At 43.7% G+C, this 16456-nt stretch overlaps 1 protein-coding gene and 1 long non-coding RNA gene across 3 annotated transcripts in view; one reads left to right on the top strand and one right to left on the bottom strand.

Annotated features, from left to right (window-relative positions):
- pfdn1 (prefoldin subunit 1) overlaps window positions 1-16456 on the top strand; it is a 109477-nt gene that overhangs the window by 11495 nt on the left and 81526 nt on the right. The window contains exon 3 of the mRNA XM_078550817.1: window positions 10188-10272. Coding sequence (XP_078406943.1) covers window positions 10188-10272 — 85 coding nt within the window. The remainder of the gene's footprint in view (window positions 1-10187; window positions 10273-16456) is intronic.
- LOC144685860 (uncharacterized) overlaps window positions 1-16456 on the bottom strand; it is a 105801-nt gene that overhangs the window by 20671 nt on the left and 68674 nt on the right. The window lies entirely within an intron of this gene.

The following is a 16456-nucleotide window of genomic DNA, read 5'->3' as shown; positions in this document are numbered from 1 at the left end:
ACAACATCTGTGGAAAGAGAAACAGAGTTAATGTTTCGAGTCCAATATGACTTTTCTTCTGAAGAAGAGTCATATTGGACTCAAAATATTAACTCTGTTTCTCTCTCCACAGATGCTGCCAGACCTGCTGAGTTTTTCCAGCATTTTCTGTTTTTATTATAGCAAGTCAGGCAGCATCTATGGAAGGAAGAAATTCTGTTACAGTTTAAGGTTGATGGCCTTTGTTAGAATACCTACCTTCTCTCTCTACAGATGTTCCACCATTTTCTGTTTATATTTTTGTTTATAAATTGTCAAAGAATTAATTAGGTATGTAATGCCTCAATGAAGTGTGAACCATTATTCAATTAATGGTGTCATGCACAGAATATGTTCCCTTGTATCTGTGAAGCTTTGAGGCCTCTTTCAGCTGTGATAAATACAGGAAGCTGTTGGCCAATTCTTCAGTTTAATACATTTCAGGTCACTGTAAACCCTATGAATGTGACGGCTCAGTTAAAGGAATGAGAATTTCATAATTGCTTACCTTGGCATAAAAAAAGTCGCGTATCAATCAGAACAATTGCTAATTTTATCTATTGATTGACCTGCTGTGTAAATTTATTTTGTATAATAAACAATTTGTAATTGTAGCCTGAAATATTTGGTCTATTTGTGTGGTGTTTTCTTGCTTCTTGGAGAAATCATAAGTATTAAGTGTGCATCCTGTATTGTTTCCAGTATAATCAAATGGTAAAAGTGTAGACTGTTACCTGTGAGGAAAGCTATGTCATATTCACAATACATACAAGGTTAAGCTTCTGGTCGTAAGAGATCCTGGTCACCTTCTGAACACTGCCTTTTGCACTGAGTAAAGAATGCTCACAGCTTAAACTGTAGCACTGGAATTTGGCTTGCTTGCTTGTGGCCAGAACAAGCATAATGTATTAGTATATAAAGAAATATGGTAACTTTCATATCCTTGCATATCCCCATTGTATGCTGTTATTTTTCATGAACTCATACTCCTGATATTTCCTGGTATTTATATATAAATGGGAGTTCTGCATCTGCAAGATACTTCAGAAGCATTATCGGACTGATGCATGATTGAAAATAATTGGTCTGGGCCCTTTAGATTCAAACTGGAAGTGCACAAATTAGAAAAAATTGTTATCATTTATACAGCTATATAGACCCCACCTTATGTTTTTGGAAGTGTTTTCTTTTCTATCATTTAGACACAGCATAGTTAACATGCCTGTTAACCGTTTGTTGGTGCTAATGTGAGACTCCTGAAAGATTGTTTTGTATCTTGTTCTCCTGTTGGTTAGTAAGCAAATTTGACATTTTGATTAGATCCTTTTCGCAGCCAATCGGTATGGTCATACATAGGGAGCGAAATTTGATTTTTGTTAAACATGAGTGATTTTGTTTATTCCCTCGTTTTTGAATTGTATAAAATTCCTTCCAGTTACCACCCCCACAACCCTCCCTCACCAAGGTGTGATCAAGAGAGCAGGCAAATAAATTGTTCCCTGATCTACTTCTGGTGTTGTTGGCTTGGTTCCAGTAGACATAAGGCACAGCATGATGCCAATTCTTTTTATTTTCCCATCTCCTTTCTCAGAAGACTAAGTGCTTCTCTGTAGTAGTAAAACGTAAACTATGGGTTCACAGGCTGGAAAGTGTGCTTGAACTCCAATATGCTGCTTTTCTTTCACATTGATTTATATTATTTTTAGGTTTCCTTTGCATACACAATTTTCCAACCAAGAGTGTGAGCAGGTGACTGCCTCAGTTCTCTGCTTTTGCCAACCTTCATCCCTTCGACATCAGTTTTTTTTCTCTCCCTCACTATGGGGAATTGCCTATGAGCTGCACAACACTTTCCTTTGTGGATATTCAAAGTTTCAGGATTTGGTGATTGCAGCAAGCTTTTGGAAAACAGCAAGGTGGAATTGCAGTTCTATGTTGATAATACTACTGACTATTTATCCCCCTTCCATTTTCCAAAGCTCTTTAAGAGAATATTTGCTGTTAACTTAAATCTTGGTTTTTTTTTCCTTTCCACAATTTGAAAGTTGCACAATTAATTGCAATGTGTAGAACGGGCATTTCCGCCGTCTTCGTCTCCGTGCTCACTTCTTTGGGCAGGAGTCCTCTCCCCGTTCAACGGATCCTTTTACCCACCTCCAATATTCTCCCTCCATTTGGACCCCTCTCTCTGGATTCTTACTTTCTCTTGATCTTTTCATTGAGAACTGTCGGCGTGACATTAGCCGTCTCAATTTCTCTGCTCCTATCACCCATTCTAATCTGTCTCTCTCTGAACTCACTGCACTCCGTTCTCTCAGGTCCAACCCCAACATTGTCATCAAACCCGCTGACAAGGGTGGTACTGTTGTTGTCTGGCGCATTGACCTCTACCTCGCGGAGGCTGAGCGTCAACTCGCAGACATTTCCTCCTACCTCTCCCTGGACCATGACCCCACCACAGAACATCAAGCCATTGTTTCCAGGACTGTCACTGACCTCATCTCCTCTGGAGATCTTCCTCCCACAGCTTCCAACTTGATAGTCGCCCAACCTCGGACGGCCCGCTTCTACCTCCTACCCAAAATCCACAAACAGAACTGTCCTGGCAGACCGATCGTGTCAGCCTGTTCCTGCCCCACGGAACTCATTTCTCGTTATCTTGACTCCCTTCTCTCTCCCCTTGTCCAGTCCCTTCCCACCTACATCCGTGATTCCTCTGACACCTTACGTCACATCAACAATTTCCAGTTCCCTGGCCCCAACCGCTTCCTCTTCACCATGGATGTCCAATCCCTCTACACCTCCATCCCCCACCAGGATGGTCTGAGGGCCCTTAGCTTCTTCCTTGAACAGAGGCCCCAACAATCCCCATCCACCACTACTCTCCTCCGTCTGGCTGAACTTGTTCTCACACTGAACAATTTCTCCTTTAACTCCTCTCACTTCCTCCAAATAAAAGGTGTGGCTATGGGTACCCGCATGGGCCCCAGCTATGCCTGTCTCTTTATGGGGTATGTGGAACATTCCTTGTTCCAGTCCTACTCCGGCCCCCTCCCACAACTCTTTCTCCGGTACATCGATGATTACTTCGGTGCTGCTTCATGCTCTCATCAGGACCTGGAAAAATTTATTAATTTTGCTTCCAATCTCCACCCCTCCATCATCTTCACATGGTCCATCTCTGACACTTCTCTTCCCTTCCTTGACCTCTCTGTCTCAATTTCTGATGATAGACTGTCCACCAATATCCATTACAAGCCTACCGACTCCCACAGCTACCTCGACTACAGCTCCTCACACCCCGCTTCCTGTAAAGGCTCCATCCCATTCTCTCAGTTCCTTGGCCTCCGTCGCATCTGTTCTGATGACGCTACCTTCAAAAACAGCTCCTCTGACATGTCCTCCTTCTTCCTTAACCGAGGTTTTCCATCCACGGTCGTTGACAGGGCCCTCAACCGTGTCCGGCCCATATCCCGCGCATCCTCCCTCACGCCTTCTCCTCCTTCCCAGAAACATGATAGGGTCCCCCTTGTCCTCACTTATCACCCCACCAGCCTCCGCATTCAAAGGATCATCCTCCGCCATTTCCGCCAACTCCAGCATGATGCCACCACCAAACACATCTTCCCTTCACCCCCCCTTGACGGCATTCAGTAGGGATCGTTCCCTCCGGGACACCCTGGTCCACTCCTCCATCACCCCCTACTCCTCAACCCCCACTTATGGCACCTCCCCATGCCCACGCAGAAGATGCAACACCTGCCCCTTCACTTCCTCTCTCCTCACCGTCCAAGGGCCCAAACACTCCTTTCAAGTGAAGCAGCATTTCACTTGCATTTCCCCTAACTTAGTCTACTGCATTCGTTGCTCCCAATGCGGTCTCCTTTATATTGGAGAGACCAAACGCAAACTGGGCGACCGTTTTGCGGAACACCTGCGGTCTGTCCGCAAGAAAGACCCAAACCTCCCTGTCGCTTGCCATTTTAACACTCCACCCTGTTCTCTTGCCCACATGTCTGTCCTTGGCTTGCTGCATTGTTCCAGTGAAGCCCAACGCAAACTGGAGGAACAGCACCTCATCTTCCGACTAGGCACTTTACAGCCTTCCGGGCTGAATATTGAATTCAACAACTTTAGATCTTAAACTCCCCCTCCCCCCATCCCCACCCCGTTTCTCTCCCCCCCCCCCCACCCCCGCTTTTTTTTTCAATAATTTATATAGATTCTTCTTTCCCCACCTATTTCCATTATCTTTAAATCTAAAACTAAAACCTTGTTAGCCTTTCCACCCCACCCCCACTAGAGCTGTACTTTGAATATCCTGTCTTCCATTCTTAATTAGCACTTTTCTCAGACAAAACACCTCTTTGACCCTTTTGTCTGTGACATCTTTTGATTATCTGCTCATCTCCACAATCACCACACCCTCAATGTGTCTCTCTCCCCACCCCCCCCAAACCAATTTATATTTCTCCCTTCTTCTAACTATGCTTCAGTTCTGCCGAAGGGCCATGAAGGCTCGAAACGTTAACTGATTTCTTCTCCGCCGATGCTGCCAGACCTGCTGAGTTTTTCCAGGTAATTCTGTTTTTGTTTTGGATTTCCAGCATCCGCAGTAGCTTTTAGCTTTTTGTTTTTATATTTCCAAACACTGGTATGTGTACCTCTGGTGTCCAGGAGACGTTTCTGGTGGTTCACTGAAGAAATGATCGAATGGTGGATTTAAGGTCTAATGCAAACATTTAACTATTTTTCTAATTTTTAAAAAAGATATTTATTTCCCATTGTGAGTATGTGTAAAGAATAAAAGCTAGGATGCTTACCGGTGAGTGTTTGCTCTTTATGATGTTGTTTTCTCAAATGCTGGTGTTTGCAGCGTGGGACGGCTGGCGGCTTTGTCCTAGGGGGACAGGTCTCTGTGCCATTTGTTTGCTATTAGCCCTCAGCTTACTCTTTGAGCTTTCTAACATGGGTCGAAGGACTTGCTCTCTACTTGGAGCTGGCAGAGTCACGTGGAACAACACAGTTTCTGAGAGGAGGAGACCATCACCCGCACTTACCTGGTTTTTTGTCTATAGAAGTAAAGCAGCTGGCGATTTCCTAAGAGTGCAGGACTTGTCGCTGGAATTGGACTTGTAGGGTCTGGAGGAGCAGAGGGTCAACAGCTTCATCCCATTGACCTCAACCACCAATGTGGGCCCTGGGAAACTTCCTCCCTCCAACAGACTGGCTTCTCTGGAGTAAGAACAGTGTGTTGTCCACCCCGATGGGGAGTCACTACATCCAAGAGGAAGCTGGTTCCTTCAGGATCCCACCATTGCTGATGGGAACAAAGGAGTCTGGAGCAGCCGACTAGACCGGATAGTTTCCAGTACCATATAATGTGGGGATGCAACCCTCTGCTGATAGCCTCACCGAGGCAACAAATGTCAGTTTCCATATTCTCTACCATAGAATTAGCAAATCAGCACATTGGTTAAGGAATACTCAATTAACAAACTACATCATTTACATTTTACGTAAGTGATTGCACCAACATTTAGAGGGACATTGTATGTATAAGATTTGGCACATTCCATGAATAGCAAATTCAAACAAAATCTGGCTTTTATATAGCACCGTTAATGTAACAATGAAGACCCTATGGACTTCGCAAGTTGAATTTGCCAGGGAAAAGGATATGAGACATTGAGGGAGAGAATGTTAAATGTTGCCCAAAACTTTGTGTTTATTAGAAGATTTTTAAAGGAGCAGAGAAAGGTAGACATGAAGAGAAGGGGGAAACTGGAGCCAATACCACCAAAGGATTCACCACTGATGAAGTGAAAGGAGAGAGTTATATTGAAAATAATTGAGCAAAATAACTGACGAATGCTGTGGAACGTGATCTAAGGCTTGCAGGGCATTGTAGAGATAAAGTGCAGCAAGGCCATGAAGAAATTTGATAAGAATGAATAGTGTGAATCCAGTATGTTGTGGGACAGCTTCCTGTGAAGGACAATGATGGATGACTGCAGAACAGGTAAGTGTGGGAGTTTGTGGAGGTTGGGATACCAGTGGAATAATCAAGTTCAGGTATGACAAAACGTGGATAAGGGTTTCAGTGGCAGAGGAGTACAGTGTTGCACAGGTGGAATAGATGGTGTTGGTGATGGTTAGAAGATGGTTTAAAACTCAGCTAAGCATCAGATAGAATGTTAAGCATTCACACAGCGCGCTTCAGTCTGAGTGAGTGGCTGGGAAGGGGAATAAAATCAATGCTTAGAGAAACATGGGTTAATAATTTCAGCTACTGCAGATTTCTGAAAGATTAAATCACTTTGTTGCAGAAATCTAGTTCATAATTCATTCATTTTAGAACATAACTTAGTTTTAGGAATTAAAGTTTTAACTGTGGAAAATGTGAGCATCTAGTTGAGAAACTGATAAAAAAACAACTCAGATGTAAATGCAACTCAAACGAGCCTGGGGTTATTACACTTAAATGGTAGCCTGTGTTTGTCTTGCAAGGTCAAAATTGATCATGAAAACACTTGACCAACGAATGATCCATCTCTATGCTTGTAATGAAGCCAAGGGGTCTGGAGAAGGGTTGTAAAACTCCATTAGCAATATAAATTATTCACATGGGCTACAGAATCGAAAAGAGTTGCATGTGGGTAAACTAATTTGTTTACATTTCTGTTTAAGACCATCCCAAAGCATGCTACTTTGTCATAAAGATGGGCTGTGGGGGTGGAAGGTTCTTTTGTTGAATTTATCTGTGTGTGCTTGCTGACAGGAGCAAGCATTTCAGTTTGGGAATAGATGGGGGCAATTACAGATTTGGTCTTGTGTAGGCTGCAACTCCAGAGTGTGGAGAGCCAAAGGAAATGTATGTTAGGCCTACATTTAAGCAGTGAAACTACTAACTTTATTGTTTCATTTGTGGATTGCGGGTGGGGCTCAATCTCATTGTGGATTTTGTGAGGGAAAATCAGACGGAAGATTTGTTCTAGCTTGCGGCTAGTGGAAGAAATCTACAGTGGTCCTCACAGAGCCCTATGGCAGAAAGCAGTCAGCAGTATTAGCTTGGAAGATGTGAGAAGGCAGTTGGATATCTGCTGGTAACCCAAACAAGGAGCTGAGGCATCCACCCTCATGAACATTAAATAAAAGTTAGAGAATTACTTAGCCAAAAGGGTCCCCATAAAATATAACCTTAGAGAATAACTGGAACACTGAGGAGAATTAAAGTGACTTCTGGAGGGCTGTGGCATGCCTTTGGGTTGGTCCTTAAAGAAGTGAATGACCCTTCAAGATTTCGTAAGCTAAAGGAACTCTTGGGTGAACTAAAAAGTAGAACTGAGTTTATAGCATAAGCCATTACAAACTATAATGTTAATAGTGTTTGCTTTGTTTATATAAAATAAGGTTTTTAAAAAAAAAAGTAAAATCTTATGGTATAATTCTGCCAGTTAATAACTAGGTGTTCAGATTTCTCTTCAAATGTTAACGGTCCCTAACAGGATCGTAACAAGGTCTGACTATACTGATTGAATTACAGAGAAACTTGATGAAGGAAGTGCAGTAAATGTTGTACATATAGACTTTTAAAAGACATTTGGTAAAGTACCTCATAATAGACTTATTTGGCAATTAGAAGCACATGATATTAAAAGGATGATGGTAACTTGGGTGCATAATTTACTAAGTAATAGGAGCTAGAGATCAGTGATGGACAATGCTTTTCTGACTGGAGAGAAGAATGTTGTAGGGCCCTTCAAGGTTCCATAATTGGGACTAAAATAAAAGATAGAAAATGCTAGAAATACCCAGCAGGTCAGGGAGCATCCGTGGAGAGAGGAATAGAGTTAACATTTCAGGTTGATGACCTTTCTTATGTCCACAGATGGGGTTCCAGGATTAGGGTGAAGTTAGTTTAGGTTTGAGAGTCCTGTGGTCCAGCAGGATTGAGAAAGAGTTTTGGACAACTAGGGGTCCAAGGTCTGATGATATTTAGGGTTGCCAGATTCTTGGGGTGGTAGTGGGAGGGAGGGTCTAGCAGTCTTGATGGGGAGGGGACACAGGTGAATGGGAAACAAATTGCCATTAACTCAATGTGCAAGACTTACAATGTTATATGGTGTTCATGTCCTTTGAGAATATGCTATAAATGGATAGAAGTGGATGGTAAACAAAAACATATCCTATTCTTGTGCACACAGCAGCATTCTTGACTATGTATATTTAGTAGTACAGCAAAACAAATTGGATCTAGGGTTGAAAAATAATTCCTGAAGACAGTATGTTGCAGAGTGTGTGATAAATGAATATTACTCAAAAATAACAGTATATTTATTTCTGAAAGTGTGCCAGTAGATTCTAAATCACTTGAAACATCTTGCATGATGGTCATATTTTGTTTTAGTGATACCCAGTGAAATTCTTGCATTTGTAATACAATCTGCTTTTATGCAACCCATCTTTTTACTTAAAATAAACTTGCATGCTATGAATGAATAATTTATTGTATTTTAAGCATACATTTTAGAATCATCCTCTATGATTTATTGAAGTACAACTTAGAAAGTTTAAACATTTTGTTTTTCTTTTGTAGTGTTTTTGGAGGACATCCAATAGCCGCAGGAACATTTTTGTGCTGTGTCCAAACCTAAATTAGAATTTAATATTTTCTTCAGAGTCAACTGCAGTTTACATAAAGTCTGCATGTTGGTCTTGTCATATGTGTCTGTGTGATTTTACGATGTAGACTTTCTGGAGTGACGCTGAGCCATAAAGATCAACAATATTCCAGGGTCAATCACTGAGCTATGCTGAATTAGCTGATCTAGGTTGGCTGGTCTTAGTGCCTGTGAGTTAGGGAGAAGTGTGGCAAGGTTTTCACTGTTGATCGTTATCCTGTGACTTACAGTTTAAAAAGAATCACATGAGGGTAGTGTTTTAGGACAGGATCAAGCTAGACGATGATGTCCCACACAGTCGAATAGATTTTAACTTATTGTCCACAACTGAAGAATTGCACTCGGCACTAGGGGAACCCATCAAACCACACATTTGCCACATTTGAGAAAAATGAGAAAATTAGGGGCAAAATCAGTACTTAAGTAGAAAGATTAAAACAATTCTTATCTGATTACCAAAAATAAGGTGGAATTCTGTGGTATCAGATTATTTGTGAAGTAAAACATGAAAACATATAGTTTGTGGTATGTTATCTTACTTTTACCTTTTTCAAAATATTGTTTAGCGTTTTAATACATTGAATCAAAATTATTTGCTGTGTAACTAATGTCCTTTTTCCCTTAAACTATTTGGCACAATAAATTTATTTGCCTGTGAAGTGCCTTGTAATGTAGTTTGGCACCTGGAATATCAGTAATTGTTATATAATAAAAAATAATTAAAGGTGGTAGGAATATGATGGAAATCTTCTAAAGTTTGATTTTTCACTTTTATATGTCTGCTCTTTCAACTATAGAATCCTAAGTCCATGATGCTTTTAGTAAAGTCTTGTATGTAATTAAAAAAAAATTCAAGAACCCTTCATTTTGGATAAAAATGTGAAAACAAAATCAAGCTTTCAGAGAGTTTAGTTGTGGAATATTGGGGAAGGAATCTCTATGGCTGAGGCATTTCGGCAGTTTTGCTGAGGCATTCATTCTGCACACACAAAAGCTTAGAAGTGACTTGAGGTAATATGACTTGGTCCAGAATGTTAAACAGTTCATCCAGTTGCGACTTTAATTCCAGACAGTACCTCCCATGTCCTGCAGGGTTTGATTAAAACCCCCACAAAAAAAAGATCAGGTGCATTGTTAAACAGTAGCAGACCTCTACACATACGTGCCACGTATTATGTCCCACTAGGTCTGCCCAGAACAATGTTGATAATTTTTGGTTTGTTGTACTAGTTAGCCCGACACTTCCTTTTGGCTGTAACAAATTAAATTATTTCATGTATTACAGAAATTTTATGTAATACAACAATTAGAGGAACACACACATATGTATCTATATATATTTGGAAAAAGTTGCATCTAACTTCCATGCTCTGATTATGGAAGTTTGCCAACTCTCAGGCTTGGAAAAAAGTTTCATGGTTAATTGGTATTTTTCAATCTATCCTTACTGCAAATTAAAACATTGTGTTTTCTGATTTTTTTCAGGTTTATTCTTCAGCCAAAAGTTGTAATTCACAATCAGCTCCTTGAAAAACAGAAAATAGCAGAAGAAAAGATCAAAGAACTTGAGGTGAGTTCTGATCAATCATGCTTTCAGCATAGAACTTGAATGAAGAATGCTGAAATAGAACTTTCTTTTTAGAACAAGTGAATTGCATTTCTTGTTACCACTGCGCCTCCTGCCCCTACAAGGAATCCTCTGTATGTTTCAAAGGTCACCCTCAACTAAATGCTGCCTGCTAATTCAATCCCAAGCCTGATGGTGAAGTATAAAATGACTCTAATCCTTTTCTTGATAATAAGTTTAGTTACAGAACGCAGCATTATATATGTATGCTTCCTACCTACTCTCCAGTGTCCCAGAATTTCTCTTTTTTTTAGTTATTTATTCACGGGATGTGGGCTTCGTTGGCTGGGCCAACATTTATTGCCCATCCCTGATTGCCCTTGAGAAGGTGGTGGTGAACTGCCTACTTGAACTGCTGCAGTCCATGTGGTGTAGGTGCACCCAGAGCACTGTTAGGACGGGAGTACCAGGATTTTGACCTAGCAACAGTGAAGGAACGGTGATATATTTCCAAGTCAGGGTGGTGAGTGACTTGGAGGGGAACTTCGAGGAGCTGGTGTTCTTCTAGATGGTAGTGATTGTGGGTTTGGAAGGTGCTGTCGAAGGAGCCTTGGTGAATACCTGCAGTGCATCTTGTAGATGGTACAGACTGCTGCTACTTTGCATCGGTGGTGGAGGGAGTGAATGTTTGTGGATGTGGTGCCAATCAAGCGGGTTGATTTGTCCTGGATGGTGTCAAGCTTCTTGAGTATTGTAGGAGTTGCTCTCATCCAGGCAAGTGGGGAATATTGCATCACACTCCTGACTTGTGCCTTGTAGATGGTGGACAGGCTTTGTGGAGTCAGGAGGTGGGTTACACATTGCACGATTCCTAGCCTCTGACCTGCCCTTGTAGCCACAGTATTTATATGGCTAGTCCAGTTCAGTTTCTGATCAATGGTAACCCCCAGGATGTTGATAGTGGGGGATTCAGTGTTGGCAATGCCATTGAACAGCAAGGGGCGATGGCTGGATTCTCTCTTGTTGGAGATGGTCATTGCCTGACACTTGTGTGGCGCGAATGTTACTTGCCACTTGTCAGCCGAAGCTTGGATATTGTCCAGGTCTTGCTGCATTTGGACATAGACTGCTTCAGTATCTGAGGAGTCGCGAATGGTGCTGAACATTGTGCAGTCATCAGCGAACATCCCCACTTCTGAGATTATGATGGAAGGTAATTTATGAAACAGCTGAAGATGGTTGGGCCCAGGACACTACCCTGAGGAACTCAAATGGTGATGTCCTGGAGCTGAGATGACTGACCTCCAACAACCACAACCATCTTCCTTTGTGCTAGGTATGACTCCAACCAGTGGAGAGTTTTCCTGTGATTCCCATTGACTCCAGTTTTGCTGGAGCTCCTTGAAGCCACATTCTGTCAAATGCTGCTGTGATGTCAAGGGCAGTCACTCTCACCTCACCTCTGGAGCTCAGCTCTTTTGTCCATGTTTGAACCAAGGTCATAATGAGGTCAAGAGCTGAGTGGACCTGATGGAACCTAAACTGGGCGTTAGTGAGCAGGTTATTGCTAAGCAAGTGCCGCTTGATAGCCCTGTTGATGACCCCTTCCACTACTTTACTGATGATGGAGAGTAGACTGATGGGGCTGTAATTGGTCGGGTTGGATTTATCCTGCTTTTTGTGTACAGGACATACCTGGGCAATTTTCCACATAACTGGATAGATGCCAGCGTTGTAGCTGTACTGGAACAGCTTAGCAAGGGGCGTGGCAAGTTCTGGAGCACAAGCCTTCAGTATTATTGCTGGAATATTGTCAGGGCCCATAGCCTTTCCAGTATCCAGTGCCTTTAGCCGTTTCTTAATATCACAAGGAGTGAATCGAATTGGCTGAAGACTGGCATCTGTGATGCTGGGGACCTTGTGTTGTGTTGAGCACCAATACCACAAATCCTTTTATGAGAACCTGAATTTTCAGGATGACAGGGGCTCGGCCCCTGTCATCCAAGGAGTCATGCAGGCCTGCTGCCATTTTACCCTCTAATGATGTTGATTGGCATAAGGCAGGATTTGCACCCTCACTCAGGAGGAAGTCCTGCATTGGAGAGCTGCTGACCAATCAGATTGGCCTGGAACTAAGTCCCAGGACCTGGAGGACAGGTAAGTGGCAGGGCTGCCAGAGTGGGGTGGGCAGGCAACGTCTGGGGGGTCGCAAGGGTGGTGGGGGCGCGTTTGGGTCTCGGGCAATAGGTTGTGGGAGGGGAGGGAGGGCGGGAGGTCACCCGGCCCTAAGGGGAGAGTGCACCTGTCGGAAGGAATCTTCTGATGGAGACGGACTCCCACCCCTTCATGCCTGAGATCGAACTCAGTTTATTTCTGGTCTCCCCCCACCCTCCCGAGCTGTCATCCACCAGCCAGCCTAAAAATTGAGGCAGGGTGGGAAAAGGCCCTTAAGTGGCACCTTAATGGCCACTTAAGGGCCTTGACTGGGGCAAAGTTAGGTTTCCCATCCAAGACCCTGTCCAGCTCACCGTAAAATCGTCACCAGGTTGGCGGGGTAGGGCGGAACCCAGAGGGAGTCCTGTCCGTGCAATTTCATGCGCGCACCCCCCTGTCCCCCTGCCTCAGAACCTGCCAGGCGAGGAGCATAACATTCTGGCCAATGACTCTAGGTCCTTAATTAAATAATGCCCTTCACCTGTGTTTCAAAACAATACAATGAACATATCATTTACACTACCCCTCTTGGTGACATCAGCTTGCACATGCTGAGGAGAACTCTTTGTTGCCAATCTTGAATTGTAGACCACCACTTTATTATTCAAATACTTAGCTGACATTGTTGAGAATGAAACTCTTTCGAGTTATCAACAGTCACAAATTGCAACTTCTTTCGAGTACAATCACAGTTCTTGGTTTTCCAGGAGTGGGACATGAACCCACAACCCTCTGATTCAAAGGCGAGGGTGCTATGGACTAAGCCACAGCTGACACCTCTTGTTGAGAATGAACAGGAACTTCCTTCAGCTCAATAGCAATAAGACCTGCTAAAATTTCCATTCTTTAGCTTTCCCTGCTCCCCAATTCCATCCTTCTTCCTGCTGCTTGCATGGATTGAGCCAAAAGGTGGATAACTTTGGTGTCCTGTTTGACCCTGGATCGCACTTCAAACCTCACATCTTGGTCATCAACAAGGCAACTTGTTTTGAACTATGTAATATTTTCCAATCCAATCTTATATGATCTTCACTGTCCCAGAAATCCTTATCAATGTCTTTATATCTTTAGACTTGATTAATCATATAGCTTCCTTGGTGGCCATTTTTTTATTTGTTCATGGGATGTGGGCATCTTGGCAAGGCCAGCATTTATTGCCCATGTGAAAGTGGTGGTGAGCTGCCTTTTTGAATCGCTGCAGTGCATGTGGTGTAGGTACATCAACAGTGCTGTTAGGGTAGGAGTTCCAGGATTTCGATCCAGTGACACTGAAAGGACAGACCCAGTAGAGGTTGTGGGAGTCCTCAACATCGACTCTGGCCCCGATGAAGTGTCATTGCATCAGTCAGACATAGGCAAAGAAATCTCCTGGTGATTACCAAGTACTGCACTCCCTCAGCTGATGAATCAGTGCTTCTCCACGTTGAACACCACTTGGATGAAGCACTGAGGGTGGCAAAGGCACAGAATGTACTCTGGGAGGGGGACTTCAAAGTCCGTCACCAAGAGTGGCTCAGTTGCACCACTACTGACCGAGCTGGCCGAGTCCTAACGGACATAGCTGCTAGACTGGGTCTGCGTCAGGTGGTGAAGGAACCAACAAGAGGGAAAAACATACTTGACCTCATCCTCACCAACCTACCTGCCGGAGATGCATCTGTCCATGATAGTATCGATAGGAGTGACCACCGCACAGTCATTGTGGAGACAAAATCCCACCTTCACATTGAGGATACCTTCCAGCGTGTTGTGTGGCACTACCACTGTGCTAAATGGGATAGATTTCTAACAGATCTAGCAACTCAAGACTGGGCATCCATCAGGCACAGTGGGCCATCAGCAGTAGCAGAATTGTACTCAAACACAATCTGTAACCTCATGGCCCGTCATATCCCCCACTCTACCATTACCATCAAGCCAAGGGATCAACCCTGGTTCAATGTAGAGTGCAGGAGGACATGCCAGGTGCAGCACTAGGCATACCTAAAAATGAGGTATCAACCTGGTGAAGCTACAACACAGAACTACTTGTGTACCAAACAGCATAAGCAGCAAGTGAAGACATAGCTAAGTAATTCCACAACCAACGGATCAGATCTAAGCTCTGCAGCTCTGCCACATCCAGCCATGAATGGTGGTGCACAATTAAACAACTCATTGGAGGAGGAGGCTCCACAAATGTCCCCATCCTCAATGATGGGGGAGCCCAGCACACCAGTGCGAAAGATAAGGCTGAAGCATTTGCTACAAGCTTCAGCCTGAAGTGCCGAGTGGATGATCCAACTCAGCCTCCTCCAGAGGTCCCCAGCATCACAGTTGCCAGTCTTCAACCAATTCATTCACTCCACATGAAATCAAGAAATGGCTGAAGGCACTGTATAGTACAAAGGCTATGGGCTCTGACAATATTCTACTAATAGCACTGAAGACTTGTGCTCCAGAACTTGCCTCTAGCCAAGCTGTTCCAGTACAGCTACAACACTGGCATCTACCTGGCTATGTGGGAAAAATGCCCAGGTATGTCCTGTACACAAAAAGCAAGACAAATCCAATTACAGCCCGATCAGACTACTCTCCATCATCAATAAAATGATGGAAGGGGTCGTCAACAGTGCTATTAAGCGGCACTAGCTTAGCAATAACCTGCTCACTGATGCCCAGTTTAGGTTCCACCAGGGCAACTCAGCCCCTGACCTCATTACAGCAGCACATTCCTCACAACATTTAAGAAGTATTTAGATGAGCACTTGAAATGCCATAGTAGACAGGGCTACGGGCCAAGTGCTGGAAAATGGGATTAGGTGGTTGATGGCTGGCACGAATACGATGGGCTGAAGGGCCTGTTTTTGTGCTGTATAACTGAGTCTATCACAGCCTTCAAACATGGACAAAAGAGCTGAACTCTAGAGGTGAGGCGAGAATAGCTGCCCTTGACATCAAGGCAGCATTTGACCGAGTGTGGCATCAAGGAGCCCTATGGAGTCAATGGGAATCGGGGGAAACTCTCCACTGGTTGGAGTCATATCTAGCACAAAGGAAGATGGCTGTGGTTGTTGGAGGTCAGTCATCTCAGCTCCAGGACATCACTGCAAGAGTTCTTTAGAGTAGTACCCTCGGCCTGACCATCTTCAGCTGTTTCATCAATGACCTACCTTCCATTATAAGGTCAGAAGTGGGGATATTCGCTGATGATTTCACAATATTCAGCACCATTCGTGACTCCTCAGTTACTGAAGCAGTCCATGTCCAAATGCAGCAAGACCTGGACAATATCTGGGCTTTGGCCGACGAGTGGCAAGTACCATTCGTGCCACACAAGTGCCAGGCAATGACGACCTATGACAAAAGAGAATCTAACTATCGCCCCATGACATTCAATGGCTTTATCAGCACTGAATCCCCCACTATCAACATCCTGGGGAGTAACATTGATCAGAAACTGAACTGGACTAGCCATATAAATACTGTGGCTACAAGAGCAGGTCAGAGGAATCGTGCGATGAGTAACTCATCTCCTGACTCCCCAAAACCTGTCCACCATCTACAAGGCACAAGTCAGGAGTGTGATGGAATACTCCCCACTTGCCTGGATGAGTGCAGCTTCAACATCACTCAAGAAGCTTGACACTGCCTAGGACAAAGCAACCTGTTTAATTGGCACCACATCCACAAACATTCACCATCTCCACCACCGATGCACTGTAGCAGCATTGTATACCATTTACAAGATGCACTGCAGGTATTCACCAAGGCTTCTTAGACAGCACCTTCCAAACCCACGACCACTACCATCTAGAAGGCCAAGGGCAGCAGATAGATTGGAACACCACCAACTGGAAGTTCCCCTGCAAGTCACTCACCACCCTGACTTGGAAATCTATCGCCATTCCTTCACTGTTGATGGGTCAAAATCTGGGAACTCCCTCCCTAACAGCAATGTAGGTGTACCTACACCACGTGGACTGCAGCAGTT

Source organism: Cetorhinus maximus, chromosome 10 (genome assembly GCF_964194155.1).
Source record: "Cetorhinus maximus chromosome 10, sCetMax3.hap1.1, whole genome shotgun sequence".
NCBI lineage: Eukaryota > Metazoa > Chordata > Chondrichthyes > Lamniformes > Cetorhinidae > Cetorhinus > Cetorhinus maximus.
This window is presented reverse-complemented; position numbering and strand designations above follow the sequence as displayed.